Below are 17,375 nucleotides of genomic sequence, written 5' to 3'. Positions count from 1 at the left end.
TGCCACAGAAGTGGCTGAATAAAGGTTGTATCTGGGGTTGCTTATGGAATTACGATGCGTGAACAGTTACACCGTAATAATAATACGATTTTAATACACGGTTTAATATACGATAATAATCATATTAAGAATAATATTAATATTATATAATAATATTAATAACTAATATGGTTTTGTTATATTTCTCAATAAATTCATACATTAATCAAGTTGAAATACTAATGTATAATAAAAATACACCATATTATCTATATTTTAATGCTGTACTATTATTTCCACTAACTGCTGTCCTTCCCCTTTTTTGCACCATCAGAAAAGTTTTGTTTTCCACTTCCTAGTTATTTTAAATTAAGTTAAAAATAAAATCAAACAAATGTTCTACAAATAAAGTACCTTTGCAAATGAAATAACTGAGTCAAAAAGAAATTTGAGTGCAAATGCAGCTGGTGTTACTGTGTAACAGACGAAGCTGTCATTGTTGAACCTCATGATGAAATGCGGGGACTCAAAAATAATACAATAAGGTTCATGGGATGATTGTAGTTCAGTACAATTAGCTGTAAGTAGCACATTCTGTAACTTGAGAATTACCAATACAGTTTTAAACTATTCATTTAGTGTCTGTTTTTCTCTAACCAATGAACAATGTCAGATTTTTGTAGACCAAGATGCTTGGAATTATTTATGTCATTTACATTTACTCATTTAGCAGACGCTTTTGTCCAAAGCAACGTACATCTCAGCAAAAGTACAATTTATGCATTACATTAAGAGAAGGAGACATAGCTGCAGACATGAAAGTCTCAAGCAAACCTAGTTTGTTCCCTACCACTTGCTGCATCGAGGTTCATAATTCGAGTAGGTACATAAGACACAGGATAGACAAATCCTGATACCCTCCCACCAATTCTTTTTTTTTTTTTTAAATATTATAAGACCAGAATTGACAACAGCAAGATTATGAAAGATTGCTCATTCAATGATATGATTTGTTATGATTTGTTAATAAAATTTACTGAAATCACCAATTCCATGTTTCCAGGCTGCCTCACTGACATATCCTGGATATGTTTCAAGTATGTAAGGCAAAGGTATTATGTTTTGAAACTCAGCAAGGGGAAAGTGATTTCAGTAGCACACTTCAAAGGGCAAATCATATGTTGAAAAGGTTACAAGCTGCAAAAGAAAGGTTAAAAAGAAAGCCACATGTCAGGAAAGAAGTGATAAAAGCCATGATAAACAGTCTTGCTTTAAATCTGAATAAAATGGAGCTCCAGCATAAGGTCCTTGGACTGGAACCATTCAAAAACTATGCCACTCAGACTTAAGTTATCTTTCACACTAAAATTTCAGCTGAGATGAAACATGAAAGACGAAACAATCACCTTCCACGCAGCCTTGTGACCATATAAGCTGAATAATCAAATCTAAAAAAGTCTAAGCGGAAAGAAAAAAAAAACACAAAATAGCAAGAGAACTCCAAACTCTTTGTTCTTAGCACTGCTTGTCAGAAACTTACATGCAAACCAACTTCAAAAATGTCAGTGTATACTAATGTACAGTTTAAAGCCTAAACACATTTATTCAGAGAACATGTTCCCAGATAAATTAGAAAAATTATATTTAACACAAAATTGTAACAGGGCTTTTATAAAAACTGTAAATTCCTTGTCAGTGCTTAAACTCAAAACTGAGTTTCAGAGCACTGCAGACTGAATTTTAATCAAGAAAATTAAGCATATTTGCTATAATCTCAAACTTATTTTACATTAGATGCATCATTGTATGGTTAATTCAAAAAGAAGCATTTAACCAAGCACATCTACGACTTTAAATACACAAGGAACCTGAACAATCTCAAAACTCCTCCCAGTGAAGATCACCACGAAAGAAAAAAAACTGAAAAAACTGCAAGCAGCAGTAAAGCAGGCCACCTGAGCTAAGAAGCTCATCTAATGTAACTAGAGTGCGTGGTATGTCTTGTAAGAGAGGAACGGGCAGCTAGTTGATACAGTCGTTCTCCTACACGTGTAACATGTATAGGCATTAGCGACACGGCTTTCAAACTGGATCAGATCAGCTTTCCATCCTCCTGTGGAAACAGCCCCATCTCCTACCTAAGATGGTTAGGATGCCCTTATCTCTCAGTTACTCCCTCTCTCACGCCCCTCCTCCTGCTTGGCTTTCAGGGCGCTGGTCGGGGGACTGCTGAGGGAAGGTGAGAGAGGCATTATTTCACAGGCATAGCACATGCTTCCAAGCATAGGCAGTCAAATTCCCTTACACGTCACGTAAAACTGGTAGAGTGAGCAGGGCTTTGGTGTAAACAGTGACATTAAAGCTGAGGAACACTATTCTATGTCACCAGAAACATACTGGTTAAGGCTTCTGCTCTACAAATGTTGCATTTTTTCAGTGAACAGGTAGAACAGTGTTCCATCAGCTTTACAAACATCAACATGACCCGTGTACATACAAAGTCACACGCATGAAATTATGCACTCATTCTCAGCAATTTGTGAATGCAGCAGCACCACAGTGGACTTTGAGAAGCTACAGCGTACTCTTTTCCCTCAAGTTTAGAGACAGGTGAAAAGCAAATGCACCAAATAGGCACAGGGAGATATGAGAAAGCCAGTCCTTATTTAGTGATTCAGTCTGGAAAGGGAATCTGTACTCACTGGTGCTCATCATGCATCAGGCTTTTTTAAAATTGTTTAAATAAATAATTTAATAAATTGTTTAATAAAAGGGGTGCAGTGGTGCAGTGGGTTGGACCGCAGTCTTGCTCTCCGGTGGGTCTGGGGTTCGAGTCCCACTTGGGGTGCCTTGCGATGGGCTGGCGTCCTGTCCTGGGTGTGTCCCCTCCCCCTCCAGCCTTACGCCCTGTGTTGCCGGGTAGGCTCCGGTTCCCCGCGACCCCGTATGGGACAGGCGGTTCTGAAAATGTGTGCGCGTGTGTGTGTGTTTAATAAAACTATTCAATAAGGCTGGTTCAGTCAGGTTTTAATTAAAAGGTGCCCTGCTAAAAAAGGACCAAAAATTTTACACTCAAATGCATTTTCCACAGTAGAAGCCAGGCTTAAGGCTTAGTATTTAAACAGCCAAATTACAAAATACTGAGGGAATATATTTTTACATGCTTCTAGCTTCGGTCCATACATACGACAAAGTCGAACCTTATCTGACAGTGTCACTCAACCCCAAAGCCCTGCCCATTGTACCTGGGTCCTTTGATATGAAGAATACAGATCTGCAGCTTTCCTTTTCAGTTTCATTCTAAGCATTTTCCAGCCATGCCTTGTACATGGATAATTTCATGACCTGAAACCGAGCAAATCCTATTCTACTGCTGCTTCTTTGCAGCTGTATACTGGTTTGAGGGAAAAGTGCATATGACTCTGGATCTTAAATATGCCTGAGATCTAGTCCCTCCCCTTATCAACACACCAACTAGTTTAACTGCCACAGATTAACCTCTTCAAAAACAGAAATGACTTGGAGGGCTATGCATATTTACAAGAAAGAAATGGTTGAAAGCAATCAAAATCCTAAGCCTAAAGGTTCTTGGTCCAGTGTGGTACAATGATCTCCCTCTTTCACTCAGGACTGCTGAATCTCTCTCAACATTCAAGAAAGGTCTCAAAACATCTCCATGGACCCACTTCTGACCTACTCTCCTACCCACTCAATAAAATTTCACTATATTTTCTCTTCAAAGGAAAATCGTACTCCCTAATTTTAAACGTTTGTACAATGTATCCTGCCAATAATGGTGGCACTGGACAAACTGTGTACTTTGAGCAGAGTCTACATGTATAACTCTTTCCATTGGTGAAATGCAGTTGCAAGAGTTGCGCGTTGCTTTTGAGAAAGGTATCTACTTAGCTGTAAATGAACAAATAAACGTAAATGTACTACTAAAACTGAGCTGTAGTTAGAACCCATCTGGAAAGCTGATGACAAACTGAATATGTTTAAGTGGAAGTCCAAAGGTGGAGAACAGAATACAAACGTCATCTCTTAGTCAATACAGAACAAATCTGCTACCTACATTGCTCTCCTACTTATGACTACTCTTTATCAAACACCTCTGTCCAAGGTAATCTACCTGTGGTGACCCACAAACCTCTACTGCAACTGAGTGAGCACCTCAGCTCACTCCAGCAAACAGGTGTCCTGAGGCATGACCAGCCATGACATGGGCCAGACTGTGAGGTCAGCCCAATCTTTCCCTTTGCTTTCCATTAACTCCAGAGAACTGGTCTGGAGGACTGCAGCATGTGTAATTGTTTTGTCAATTGCCTTGGTTTATCAGAAAAAGGGACGGTTAAATTAATCTCATAATCAAAAGTACAACTTCAGTTTAGTGCTTAAATGCCTAAACAGACTTTCACACCATTAACATCTCCACTAACTGTGGTATACAAGTTGCAGGAAAAACCTGTGTAGTGTAGCAGATGTTAGCAAAATGCCATCAACAGGCTGGAATGTTTCATGCTAGAATTATATACTACATGCTAAAGAAAAGGCAACAAATGAGTGCTTAGATAAAAGAACAGTGCTACCCTCCACAGATAACCTTTGGCAAACATAGTTAATAAGGCTAGCATGATCTGGGACTACGTGATCAAGGAGTTTAGAGTAATTACAGAGATGCTAATGTGAACACCTGAGCTACTGTCACTATAGGCAGTTGACCTCAAAAAAGTACCATGTAAGTAGCCACACACAATTCTTCTGTAGCTAATTTATCAAACATTCACATTTATTACACAATACAAGTAAGGCAGATGAGTTGGAAAAGATTATGTGAAAATGCTTATATCCTGAACATGTACTGAATGGTACCTCTCCACTTATTTAAAAGGTTGGTACAGCAGTACCTCATGGTACAGTGGTTAAAAATGTCTGCTCTTCTATTTATGTCTATGGAAAACAACAGAAAAGAGACTCATAATTAAAGAATGTGCTGCTGTTGTGGGAATGGGGGCAAAACACACTGAGTTTTAAACTAATTCTAGAACAACTGCAACATAGAACAGTGTTTATTATATTTACATAATGTGAATGTCCACAAATCGGAGGATAAAATGTACCCACGCCAGCCACAGCTCCTCCAAGACTATACATTACTTTGGATGTTATATTATAGAACAGTGATTAAGGTGTCATAACCACACGTGTATTCTGGATTATCATTAAGAGATCGATTATAGACAAAACCCAGAAACGCTTTACGTCAGATCTACTTCAGTAAATAACTTTCAACGTACATAAATCGATCCACATGAATAAAACTCCAAAAACCTTTTTTTTCTTAAAGAGAATTTAAACAGTTGATTTTAGGATACATGGTGTAACTGTCTAAATCACACACTCCTCTGAACAATGAGATACTGACAGGAACAGTCAAGCTAAATCCGAAGATCACTGAATTTTTGAAAATCTAAGCACAATAATTTAATTCACTTACAGCTCAGAAAAAGAATTTCTCCATCACTAAATATATTAAGGCGTAAATTCAAGAAAAACATGTATGCCCGGGCATACGGACTCGCGGTTTGCATATTTTCTGTATAATGGCCCTAGAAAAGTTGTACCCATGTTCAGTATATGGACCAACTACTGCTGGTATTAGACTTTTTTCAGGTGTCTGAGGACAGTGTTTCTCCTGATGACACAGAAGTCATGAGTCAGTGAGACGCAGACTTTTCAGGAATGATGTTGAAGTCATAATGTTATCAGGTGCAGACTCTTCCACAACATATAATCTCTTCTTAATTTCGCACTGTTTTTCAAGTTTATAACAGTTCTGAGAAATGTTTCCCCTTTTTGTTCACATTTCTTTTCAGGCTCACTTCTCCTGATCTTGTACGTGTTTGTTATGCTTAATAATTTTAATAACTATTTGTTTAATAATGGAAAAGTATATGCAGCTACTTGAGTAATGTATACTGGTTTATACAGTAGTATGTGACAAACTGACTGTACTCAAGAATCAGGTGTCTGCATCCAAATCTCTCCTTCTGTTGATGTAATACACTTTTTGTGTATTTAAATATAATCTATTTTGTGTCTTTCCTATCTTCACATGTACTTACTGTACAGTAGTTTAGTTAAAAAAAGATATTCTTACCCCATCTTTGTTAAATTCCTGAATAAAGTAAAATGTTTATGCTGTTAATTATATTAGGCATTAGTAGGTTTTTTCACCACAGTGATGAGGTAAAAAAAAATTGCTGATATTACCAATTCCCTTTTGTCAGCAAATTATTTAAAAATAATTTTATAATGCCATACTGTACTTAATCTGTCAAAAGGCATATATTCAATTCCAGACAAATAGTTTTTTAAGACTACTATAGGATTTCTGGAAAAAAAATGTGAGAGGACCCTAAGGAAAAGTATATGAATACCAATGCTAAACAAGAATAAAACTGCAAGCATTTCATTAAGTGAATCCCAAAAAGGTTAATAAAATCCTGAAAATTTTACCATTCCTCATGTACTTAAGTTTTGGAAATATGTGTTGTTGAACAAATAGGAGTCTAGTAGCATTTCAGTGGTATTTAGAAAAACATGTCAACTAATGGCAGAGCAACAGCTCCATCTGGCTCCTAAAGAAAAGCAGGAATATTGCCGTCTCCAGACACTTTCAAGAAGTATGAATTCTTTAACACCAGCTGCAAAGTTTTCCTTTACTTGTTATTAGGACAGGTCTCTTATGATCTGTAGAGGCACCGCCTGCAGTTTCATGTGGCTGGATCAGTACACATTTCAGCAATACAGTCAGCACAAGCAAATGCAAGACAGTTAAATGGTTTACAGTTTAGCTGCTGTACTGGGACTTCTCTGACCTTTTAGTTTGTAAATCACACAAGTAGGTGTAATAAACTTGCTGACCAGACAGAGGGTGTCCAGACAGTCAAATGACTGCTTCGGAAACCACTCACATAATACATTTTATCTTAATTATACAATGGTATCGTGTCTAGAAGGGACATTCAGTCACATATTGTTAGTCTTTTGAGCCCAAGGTGTTTTCTTCTGCACCATTCTTCTGAGTCTTGTTTCCGCCAACCACTCTTTTCTATTTTCGCCCCTGCATTTGTTATTAGCTGTTGGTAACTGATTTTATTAGTTAAATGTTTGTCCTTTTTGCAGCATCTCATACAGTGCTCTGAGGAAACTTGTTGTGTAGGGCATTAAAAACCACTGTCACTTTAGAGGGCATCTTTAAGAAAATGACAGAACAAGCAAACATTTGCTGCCAAAAACAGAATGTGACCAAAAACACCTGCTGGACTGGCACACATTTTCTGGAGGGTTTTCAATTAATGTTTCAATTGAAACAAGGTATTATGCAACAGCATACTGAATCCTGCAGGATTCAAGGTATAATAACAGACTTTAGAGCGTTACCAGGCACACAAACTGTGAATGCTTCTTTCCCTGTGCTTACAGTGAATACTTACCTTTATAGCTTTTATTGCAGACTTTGTTATCTGGGTCATCTTTGCTTTGGATATTGGGGGCTTGTACTCATTCAAAGAGTATAACTGAGGGGGGAAAAAAGAAAAATAATTAGCAGGAAAATTCTTAACCCGAATCTTAATGTACAACTACTTTATCTGTAGAAAAAAAATGTAGAGACAGAAAGCAATCAAAAAGATTTTCTTCTCTTACTGTGCACAAAGCATAAATTACTATAGAGCTTAGTTTACATTTTTTTGCAACACATGATTAGGGCATATGACCATTGGTTTTTACAAACTTATTATAAATGTAGTCATCAACTTAAACATGAATAGTTGTAAACGTAAACGCATGTCTAGTTTCGGAAGCTGAAAATCACCACGCTGAAAACACATTACTTTGTACAGGACAGAAATATTTTTAGCAGTACTCAAAACCACTGTAGTTTCAAAAGAGAGTGAAAGAAAGTGAAAAAGATTTCGGATATTGTGTTCAAACTCCGTGTCATGTGTAATGACTAGAAATATATCTTTGGAGGCACTATTGTATACAGGGAGGAAAAAAAAAACGTACTGATCAAATGCACTGCTGAATAACTTGAGAAACGCACAGGACACTGACAAACTACATACCCTTCATCTTTCAAGTGGAATATAAAGCAGACAGTGAGCTAACACTTACAGTCTTCCAAGGCAGCTACCGGTGATCCAAAATTAGTGACTTGAAGTTCATTGCTCTTCCATTTACCTTTTCAGTTCTCTTTTACACTTAATTTAAGCAATGTAATATATTTTTGGTATTGAGCCATACACTACTCGCATGGTACAGCCGGGGTAGGGGCCTCTACATGATTAGTAGCAGAGAGCAACATCACGAATGCCTCACAATTCCTTTGCTGTGCTGCGTGCAGATATTTGTGGATATTTCTTCCAAGTGCTCTGGTTTCCTCCTCACAGTCCAAAGACAAGTTTCCAATGAATCGTTAACATAAACTGCCTGTAGCGCGCGTTTCACACTGCTCCGTTGTGTGGATGGGTTGACAACTGTAAGCAGATTAAGTGTATGCATCTAAGATTTTACTGTGCTTGGACAAAATAAAATTGGAGTATGGGGCCATAAAATGCCAAAACGCTGTACAGTTTAGCTATGAGATGATACACTTCTGAATGCTGGGAGGAATTCAACAGTTCTAAGGGACACAGTCTGGCCTTTCATTATGAAAGCTGTACAATGTGGGTAAGAAACCATACACTGCAATTACATTGTCTGGCTCTGGGCCACAGCTGCGTTCCCGAGAATCGCCAGACTTCTCATTGTGGACACCTTCTGTTTTGGACACTATGCAGCTGTCACGTGGTACAGACTCCGGAACCGCACACTGCTCTCGCGCAGCTCATTACATAATCGCCAAAACGCAACATTTCTCGGAGCCGCAGCCGAATATATTTGACGGCTGTCTTACTTTTACATTACACGATGTCGTACACTTACAGATAACAAACGCCAGAGAGGGAAGGTTGGATGCAGACGTAGTAGTTGAACGACGACACACAATCTCTCAATGCAACGGCCCGGGAGCGTGAAAACCGAACAACCCAAGAGATATGAAAGCTTTGGTTTAACGGGGCGAGTGAAGACGAGCCGCGCGACCTGTGAACTGCTGGCCGTCATTTTCAGCGTTAGCATCGCGTCGTTACCTCAGCGAACGGCGGAAGACCGCATAATAATTGTGCCCTAGAAAGAGCCGTTTGGAAAACTAAGTCTCTCACTTTACGGCGGGATACGCGAGTCCTGCGTGAAATTGACGAAGAGAATACGTCTAGTGAGTGCGTTTTCTTCATATTTTTTCCTTTCACGTCATCGCTGCTGCGGCTAACGGCTAAGGCGGATTACACTGCTCTGCTGTTGACACCGGGGGGCCGGCGGTTTCAAACTCACTTTCGACCTCGGTTTTCTGGCCAAATTCGACCAAATAACAGCATTCAACGTGTCGGTCTGAGGTAAAAGTACAACAGAAAGGCAGTATTTCTCGACTGTGGAGTCTATTTTCGATGAGCCTCAGGCGGATTCCCGTGCCACTGTCGGCAGAGGTGGAGGAGGACCGAGCGAGGAGGATGAGGAGGCCGAGGCCCGGTCACTGCCCACCGCCCTCCTCAGCAGCCCACCTGAATATAACGCTAACTGACCACTCGGCCGGCACAGAACCTATGGAACCGAGGAGCGACCGATACAAACCTCGCCATTGAAAGCTTTCACGGCCTCCATGGTGATGCTGGTCGGGGACGTCGGCGCTGAGTGCTCGCAGCTCGCTTCTCTGCACGCCCTCGGTTCGCTGACTGAAGCCAACATGGCGGCCGAACAGCGCGAAGCAGCATAGCGAACAGGCGGCCCCGTGTGATCGAGCGCGGTACTGCAGCCGCATTGTCTCAATGTAGCGGCGACCTCTTGTGGCCGCATGGTGCAACTTCTCGAAAAAGGGTGCAATGGCTGGTAGGGGAGAGCTGAATTTTAATTTCACCCCCACGCACAATATAATTCAGCCTATATCCAAAATTTAAACTGGCAGCCCGTAGCATAGAGGTTTAGAGCTGCTGGCTTTGGATCTCAAAGGCTGCAGGTTTGAATCCCACCACCAGCTGTTGTACCCTGAAGCACGGTGTTTGCTCCAATGTCTAAATTGCTCCAGTCAAAATTTCCCAGCTCTGTAAATGGGTAAATAGTTGTAGGTAGCTTCACATTCTAAGTTGCTTTAGAGAAAAGCATCAGCTAAATGAGTAAATGCAAAGTAATTTACTGCTTAGCTTGTGCAAAGCAACTTTTGCCCCATGTCAAAATCAAATCAAGCTTTATTGTCACATCTTCGTCAACATAACATGTAGAGAAGAGTGAAAATCTTTAATGTATGTATGCAGCTGGGTGTTATACTTGGCCACTTCAGGGAAAGGACCTTGTTTATGGCTATTTCAGCCATAGCAAGGAGCAGGACTCACATGATTGGCAATCTTCTGCTTACGAGTCCATGTCCTTAACTCCCATGGCGCCTCGTTCCATGGCTTTTTCCACATTCGCGAAAGCTATACAGCCACCCTGTGACTGACATTAAACACACTATCTGTACTGTCGGAGCTATCTGAGAAATTACTTTTCCCGATTTATACCAAACATTTGAAAAAGTTCTCCCCGCTGAATCCGTTTATCCGTGCAACGCTGCACCCTCTTTTCCATACAAACCATTCCAGTTTTTTTACAGCCAGCTCCCACTTTCTCGAAGGAAATGGATGCTATATACATTTCAGAGTATAATAAACATTTATTTACATTAAACATTAAAATGTTATTAAACACTTCCACAGTCAAAGAGCAAAAACCAAGGTTTTTCAGTGTAAACCATACAATATATACTTGCACCTTATTTGATTTCACTTACAGAAGTCCTTAAGAGTCACGCGACTGACAGACAGGATTCACCAGTCATCACCGTGCTTCCGATACTGTTAAGGCATGTCCAAGTCACGGCAACCCAAGCGCTTTTTCAAGCGCGTAGGCAGCGCTGCAAATTTAGAAACTTGGTTTGCTTGAGAGAGGAGCATCTTGAGATGAGGCAGCAGTTTAAACAACTGGAAAAATGTCAGATGTACCAATATATCTGGCTGTGTTTTGCAGTCACACAAAACACTGCAGAAATAAAACACAAACAAAAAAAGACAGAACAGCCAAATAATGCAGGTTACCACTGTTCCAGGATCATTAAAAAATGAGAGAAGAAAAAGTGCGGTGCAGGAGGTCTAAGAAGTGGGTGAGAGAGAGAGAGAGAGAGAGAGAGAGGGGACAGCACTGTCTTCAGTCTCCACATGAGCAGTTGGACAGCAAGATTTTTCAGCTCTCCTTATGTCCATAAGGAAAACCAAGAACAACCTTGTGCTGGAAATCACTTTTAAAAAAATCCTCACAAGACAGCGGATAAAAACATGAGTGTTTACAACGGTGCCGAGAGCGAGCGAGTGGCTGTTCGGAGATCTCCAGGCCTCTGAGTGCAGCACACATTGACTTCCGCTCGTGTTCAGGATCAGCAGTTTGGTCAGGCACCGGAGAACCGCTACAAGTCAATACAGGTGGGGGGCCACGAGCGGGGGCCCTACGCACCGGGTTCCTCACACGCTGCTCTCCGTGTACGGTGCCGCATTGGCTTCCGCAGCCAGGTGCTCCTCGCCACCCTGGCGAGGATCGTTACAGGTGTCCTGCCACAACAGCACATTTGCCTCCTTCCACTCCCTGTACTTGTGCGCCGTCAGGTTGGGATCCCCCAGAATCTGCTCTATGGCCGCCAAGTCTGCCTCTTTAGCCTAAGTCGCAGGGGGAGAAACCCACAAGCCCTCGTTATCGCCGCATGACTCTACATTCATTTGCAGACAGCACCGTGTGTGTGTCACATTTGGAATTTCATTTGCAATTCAAATATTCCTATCAGATCAAAGAAATAAACAGCCTCAGTAAACGTTTGTGAATGAAAGAGTCCAATGTAGCCAGAGTTATATTGCCACCTAGTGGCCGTAGCGGCCATTACCATGAATAGGATTTCCGGCACTTTCCTGTTCACTACCCACCTTGAGGGTGCTGTTCAGAGTCCTGATGAAGTGCAGTTTCTCGTTCATAGTCTGGTTTTTGCATCGCTTGATGAACGACTTTCTGAAGTCCCTTTTTGTGGATGGTTTCCGATCCCCGATGGGAGACAGGCTGGCCTCCTTAAGGTGAATGTATAAGCGCTCCATTTCATCCAATGCGGCTTCTGCAAAATAAGTACCATCCAAATTTTTGCAGCATCGAAGCATACGTAACGGATGTCACAAAAAACGAGGCGGGACGGGTGAGGACCCATCTCTGGCCAGCAACAATGAGATAAACTCATAAAAACTGGAAACACAGATTTTAGAGCTGAAAGGCCAACATGTATATACGTAAATCTGTTGAACCAGTTTTCACGTCAAAAGCCGAAACTGTTCTGGCTCCATTGCTGTGCAACGATCTCCCTCTTACACTCAGAACTGCTGAATGCCCTCAAGGTTCAAGAAGGGTTGGAAAACATCTCCTATTTGGTCCATAAACCATAGCTAATTATGTGTTTAGAAAACTTGCTCCCTAGCAATTCCATACACACCTATCAATGTACAATAGCAAAAACAGTGGTATTGGACTGTACTTTGTCTGCACGTGTACTTCTCCATTTATTGGTGGAATGTACTTCTGTTTACTCTGAGCTGTATCTCACGTTGGACAAGTGTCTACTAAATAAATGTCATGTAAACGTGAAAAGCTTGAGAAATTAATACTGTCATAATCACCCGCTGATACATAAACTGTTTCCATTTAATGTGAGATGCAAAGAGGATTAGCAAGTCTGAGTCTGCTTTCATGTGGGAAACGCAACTCAGCTCACAGACAGTCAGGCAGAAAGACGCCTTCACACACATCTTCACACAGCTGTTGACATTCACATCCAGCCTGTGCTTCCGCCACCATCGGTTTCAACCGTTGGGCCGAGCGACAGCAGGATGTCGGCGCCGGGTGAACTTCCCGTACCCCTGAGGAAATCTGCTTGCTCGTCACAACTCAAATTGCTTACCAGATGGACGGTGCCCTAACTTCAGTTCTTCTACTTTTTGGCTGTATTTGGGAGGAAGTATGAAAATGTACTGGCACCAGTAAGATAAGTTAACCACTCCTATTCATACATGCTTACCCTTGCTGATCATCATCATGATCAATGTAACTGATTATTATTTTACTGACAGTGACGTGAAAAAACCTACAAGTTCTAAACAGCCGCTGTTATCTATCATCTGTCAAATAAATACAACCCTCGCCCTCTAATGTGGCTAGAAACTGATTGGTGAAGGCTCATCGTAACTCTTTAGAGCAAAACGCATCGCTGACTGTGGGAAGATGGCCATGCTGCCCAGGGGTGTGTGTGTGTGTGTGTGTGTGTGTGTGTGTGTGTGTGTGTGCGTGTGCGTGCGCCCAAAGCACCACGCAGCTGAACTGCAAGCAGCTCAGCAGAGCGACATGCAGACCCGGGGGGGGCGGAGAAACCCTTCACTCAGCCAAGGATTCTCTTTCTCCTGGTGTCTAATTAAGCCTGTAATTAAGGGCATCTGACAGGCACCCGCAGCCCGACTCCCACGCTCTCTAGACGCACGGACCCACAGCTGTTCTGAGGACTCACCCTCCTCCATGCACTTTGTCCCAGAGGATCTCTCCGGTTCCCCCTGGGGCGCCGCTCCGCCGTTCTCCCCCTCGGCCTCTAGGGGGAACGACAAGTGAACGGGTGCGGAGGTCGACTGCGAGACGATGTCCAGCCAGGACCGGCGATTCTTGGTCATCGAGGACGCAGAGCTCTGGGATGTCATGGTGCTAACTGGAGAGGAGGCGGAGCCTGAGGCCTCACTTTGAGGAGGTGAAGTGTAGTGGGGTGGCACACTCTGCTGCGGGAAACATGAAAGGACAGGAATGACAGTGAGCACGAAAACACAACTCACGCTCTTTCCCGGAGCCCATATATCTTGCGAGTCCCTCCCATCTACTTTGTCTACTATAGCGGACATAAATGGTTAAGTGCATCTCCCAAACTATATATACTTAAATGCCGAATCCAAGTGCACCTTTTGGAGGACACTATACTTTTACATTATACCACATTTGAACATGCAGGTTAGACCACTTGTCACTATATCCTAAAACAATCCTGCTGGACGTCGTAAGAATTCAACCTACATCTCCTTATGCTTCATAATGTAAAAGCGTCAATAGATGTGCCAATGAGCAGAAATTCAAAAATCCACTACGTGTGTGTCTCTTTCTCTCTCCCTACCAAGAGCAACTGAGATCAGTTTGCATGTTCACACACTTCACGTCTTGTCCCTTTGAACCTTGCACGTGATGTTTTGCGGCAAGCTCAGCGAGCGTTACGGGTCGCATTAACAGATGCGGTGTGGTGCGAGCGGGATGCCGTCACTTTGATGCGTTTTCTTGCAGCGCTCTCATGCCGACACAGGTAGCACAGCGCTTAGGGCACCAAACCTGCCGTTGTACTTTTGAAGATTACGTGAGTTTCGTCTGTGAGCACCGAGACGTACGAGCGCGATACCACAACAATACAGTTAAATTGGTTTTTATAAAGTGTTCTTCTCACCAGGATGACAGAGAGTGCAGGAATAATGCAATACAGAGCAGCAGGACTCAGAGAAATGATGGGATAAAGCAGCTGGCAGTTGAGGAGAGGAAAAAAAAAAAACCCTCCCCCTTCCTCCCACTACTGTGACTTAGTAAAAATGTCCTAATTTTCAATAATAGACAGCAGAAGTTACACAAGTTTACTTTTCCCCATTGGCTCTGAGGTCAGATGTTGCCCGCAAGGTCAAAGGCAGAGTGCTAAAATTACAATGAAACACCGGGTTAAAATCTAGGTGCAGTCCTGGGTATGTCGGGATGAGAGAGGTCAGCGCCCTGCATCCCGAGCTGCTAAGTGAGCTGAGGGTCGTTGCCATGGCGACAGACACTCACAGGGTCCGCGGTCAGTTCTTCCGAATAGGGGGGAGGGGCGGTGTCACCGGAGTCGGCCTCATCGTGATCACTCGCTTCGCTGTAGCACTCTGGAGCGAGCAAACCCACCCACCCACACACACAAAGAACGAGTCAGTAAGAAGTACCTAACAGAGAAGAAAAATCGTAGCATTCATGAGTGGAATAGGTAAAAATGGAAAATTGGAACGGTTAAAAATAATGGCCCTTTCAGAAAGTAATTTCTAAATTGAGGAATTAACTGTGCCCAAATCGGCACAACCATCGGTGAACGGCGGTGGAATGACCAACCTCCCGTGTTCTCCGTCGACCCGTACTGAATGGCAGCCAGTCCCAGTTTATTCAGCCACCTGAAACGAAAACGACGCGTCGTCCGTATTCCTTTCCCCGCCACCTACCAGTCTGGGCTCACCGCGTAGCCGCTAAATTTACCGAAACAACATAAATGCTAATTAACGTAATTAGCTGAATACATAGAGCTTCGGTGCTTAGGTGTGTTTCGGAGGACAGTCCTGCACCCGCTCTACCGGACGGCCAGGTGGACGCGGGACACAGTCATAGAGAAGGGAAGTAGCCGTGAGGCAGCGGAACGAGCAGTTTGCGGATCACTTTAGCGACGGTTCACAGATTTATAACCACACAGTTCAGAGATGAAGATAGACCACAAGGGAGGTCTGCAACCAACAACACATTGACATCAACAACGCAGAGAGAGAGCAGAGGACAGCTGAGCGACAGCAGCCGTTCGCACGTTCTGCTCCGCGCCCTCACGTGTTCATGTCTTCGCCGTTCTCCGCCGCAAAGTAGAATATCATAACTTGGGGGTGGCAGGCCTTCATGGCGCTGTGGGGGAGCAGAGACGGAAGGGGTTCAGGAGAAGGCAGGGAGGACGCGGGCACCAGGCAAGCTTAAACAATCCGGCAACGGGCCGACGTTCGTGGAGGAGCGACCCCACGGCGCGACCGTTTAGCCGCGCAGACACATGTGGGACAAGAGCTCGTCGAAAACGAGCAGCACGGCTTTGCAGGAATCAAGAGAACCGCTCGCTTTCTCACGTTACAATAAGGTGCAGCATGAACCCGAACATTTTCTGTACTTTGCACAAAATATGCAAAATGACTTCCTGTAGCGGGGAGAAACAACGTTTGCAGCTGGTAGCGTAGCGGTTAGCGCCGCTGCCTTTGGACCCGAAGGTTGCAGGGTCGAGTCTCACCTCCAGCTCTAGTACCCTTGAGCAAGGTACTTAGCCTCAATTGTTCCAGTTAAAAAAAAAAAAAAATCACCCAGCTGTATGAACGGGTAAATAACTAAGTCGCTTTGGAGAAAAGCGTCGGCTAAATGAATAAATGCATGACAAAGAATTTCGCAACAGGAATCGTGATCATAGTGCATAATGATAATCAAACACCAAATCTTTAGGCGATGGAGTCACACGTCACCACATGACTGTAAAATGCCCAAGTTGGTCAATGGTTCCTATCAGGCACGTGACTTCGATGAGCCATAGCCGGCAGCGAGGAGGCACCGCATAGGCACCGACAACATGCTTACTACTTCTTCTTGCACTCCAATGCCCGGTCAACCACGAAGTCGGTCAAGTTTATGTAACCTTCGGCTTTTTCCGCCTGCAAGGAGACACAAACCACAACATTAAGCGTCAAGCTGCGTCCAGTTACGTCCGTTTCTCCACGTGGTCGTTTGAAGAGACCGATGGGCTCTTTCAAATAGTCAAACACTGGTCAGTTTTGAGGGGGTGCGGTAGCGCAGTGGGTTGGACCGCAGTCCTGCTCTGCGGTGGGTCTGGGGTTCGAGTCCCGCTTGGGGTGCCTTGCGACGGACTGGCGTCCCGTCCTGGGTGTGTCCCCTTCCCCCTCCGGCCTTACGCCCTGTGTTACCGGGTAGGCTCCGGTTCCCCGTGACCCCGTAAGGGACGAGCGGTTCTGAAAATGTGTGTGTGGTCAGTTTTGAAAGAGTTTTTCCTGCAGCTGGAAAACTCAAGGTTTATTCCTCAGTGCCAGCAAAGCATCTAAGTGTCCCGTTCGGATGCACAGCTGGAAGCGCACAGCTCGACGTCCAAGACCTTTCGGTCGAGGGCTAAATGTTCCTCCGCAGCCATCGGCGCCCAGTGACACTCACCACCTGATTGGTGTACCAGTAGAGCGACGTCTTCTTCAGCACGAACCAGTACTTCTTCCACTTGATCCCCAGGAAGCCCTTGCCCTCCGTCTTCCGGTACAGCCAGCCTTGGTGATCCACCTGCCCCAGCTCCTTCACGGAGATCCTCCTCCGGCTCATGGTCGCATTGCCTGAGTAGCGAGAGC

The 17,375-nt window shown here is 43.4% G+C and overlaps 2 protein-coding genes across 6 annotated transcripts in view; both read right to left on the bottom strand.

Moving 5' to 3' along the window:
• Positions 1–10,098, bottom strand: part of scaf8 (SR-related CTD-associated factor 8) — a 28,161-nt gene extending 18,063 nt beyond the window's left edge. For 2 of the 3 annotated variants that reach the window (XM_018731011.2, XM_018731019.2), the window contains exons 1-2: positions 9,715–10,098; positions 7,479–7,562 (exon numbers count right to left, since the gene is read on the bottom strand). In XM_018731011.2, coding sequence (XP_018586527.2) covers positions 7,479–7,562; positions 9,715–9,936 — 306 coding nt within the window. In that variant the 5' untranslated portion in view covers positions 9,937–10,098. The remainder of the gene's footprint in view (positions 1–7,478; positions 7,563–9,714) is intronic. The other variant, XM_018731026.2, reaches the window with a different exon arrangement.
• A 763-nt stretch (positions 10,099–10,861) lies between these two features.
• The window catches only part of LOC108941223 (connector enhancer of kinase suppressor of ras 3-like), a 52,837-nt gene continuing 46,323 nt past the window's right edge, over positions 10,862–17,375 (bottom strand). For 2 of the 3 annotated variants that reach the window (XM_029258324.1, XM_029258326.1), the window contains exons 18-25: positions 17,191–17,360; positions 16,606–16,679; positions 15,826–15,897; positions 15,346–15,404; positions 15,037–15,125; positions 13,700–13,958; positions 12,084–12,265; positions 10,862–11,822 (exon numbers count right to left, since the gene is read on the bottom strand). In XM_029258324.1, coding sequence (XP_029114157.1) covers positions 11,631–11,822; positions 12,084–12,265; positions 13,700–13,958; positions 15,037–15,125; positions 15,346–15,404; positions 15,826–15,897; positions 16,606–16,679; positions 17,191–17,360 — 1,097 coding nt within the window. In that variant the 3' untranslated portion in view covers positions 10,862–11,630. The remainder of the gene's footprint in view (positions 11,823–12,083; positions 12,266–13,699; positions 13,959–15,036; positions 15,126–15,345; positions 15,405–15,825; positions 15,898–16,605; positions 16,680–17,190; positions 17,361–17,375) is intronic. The other variant, XM_029258325.1, reaches the window with a different exon arrangement.

The sequence above is a fragment of the Scleropages formosus genome, chromosome 15 (assembly GCF_900964775.1).
Source record: "Scleropages formosus chromosome 15, fSclFor1.1, whole genome shotgun sequence".
Lineage (NCBI taxonomy): Eukaryota > Metazoa > Chordata > Actinopteri > Osteoglossiformes > Osteoglossidae > Scleropages > Scleropages formosus.
The sequence above is the reverse complement of the archived record's forward strand: the minus strand, read 5'-3'. Positions and strand labels throughout refer to the sequence as shown.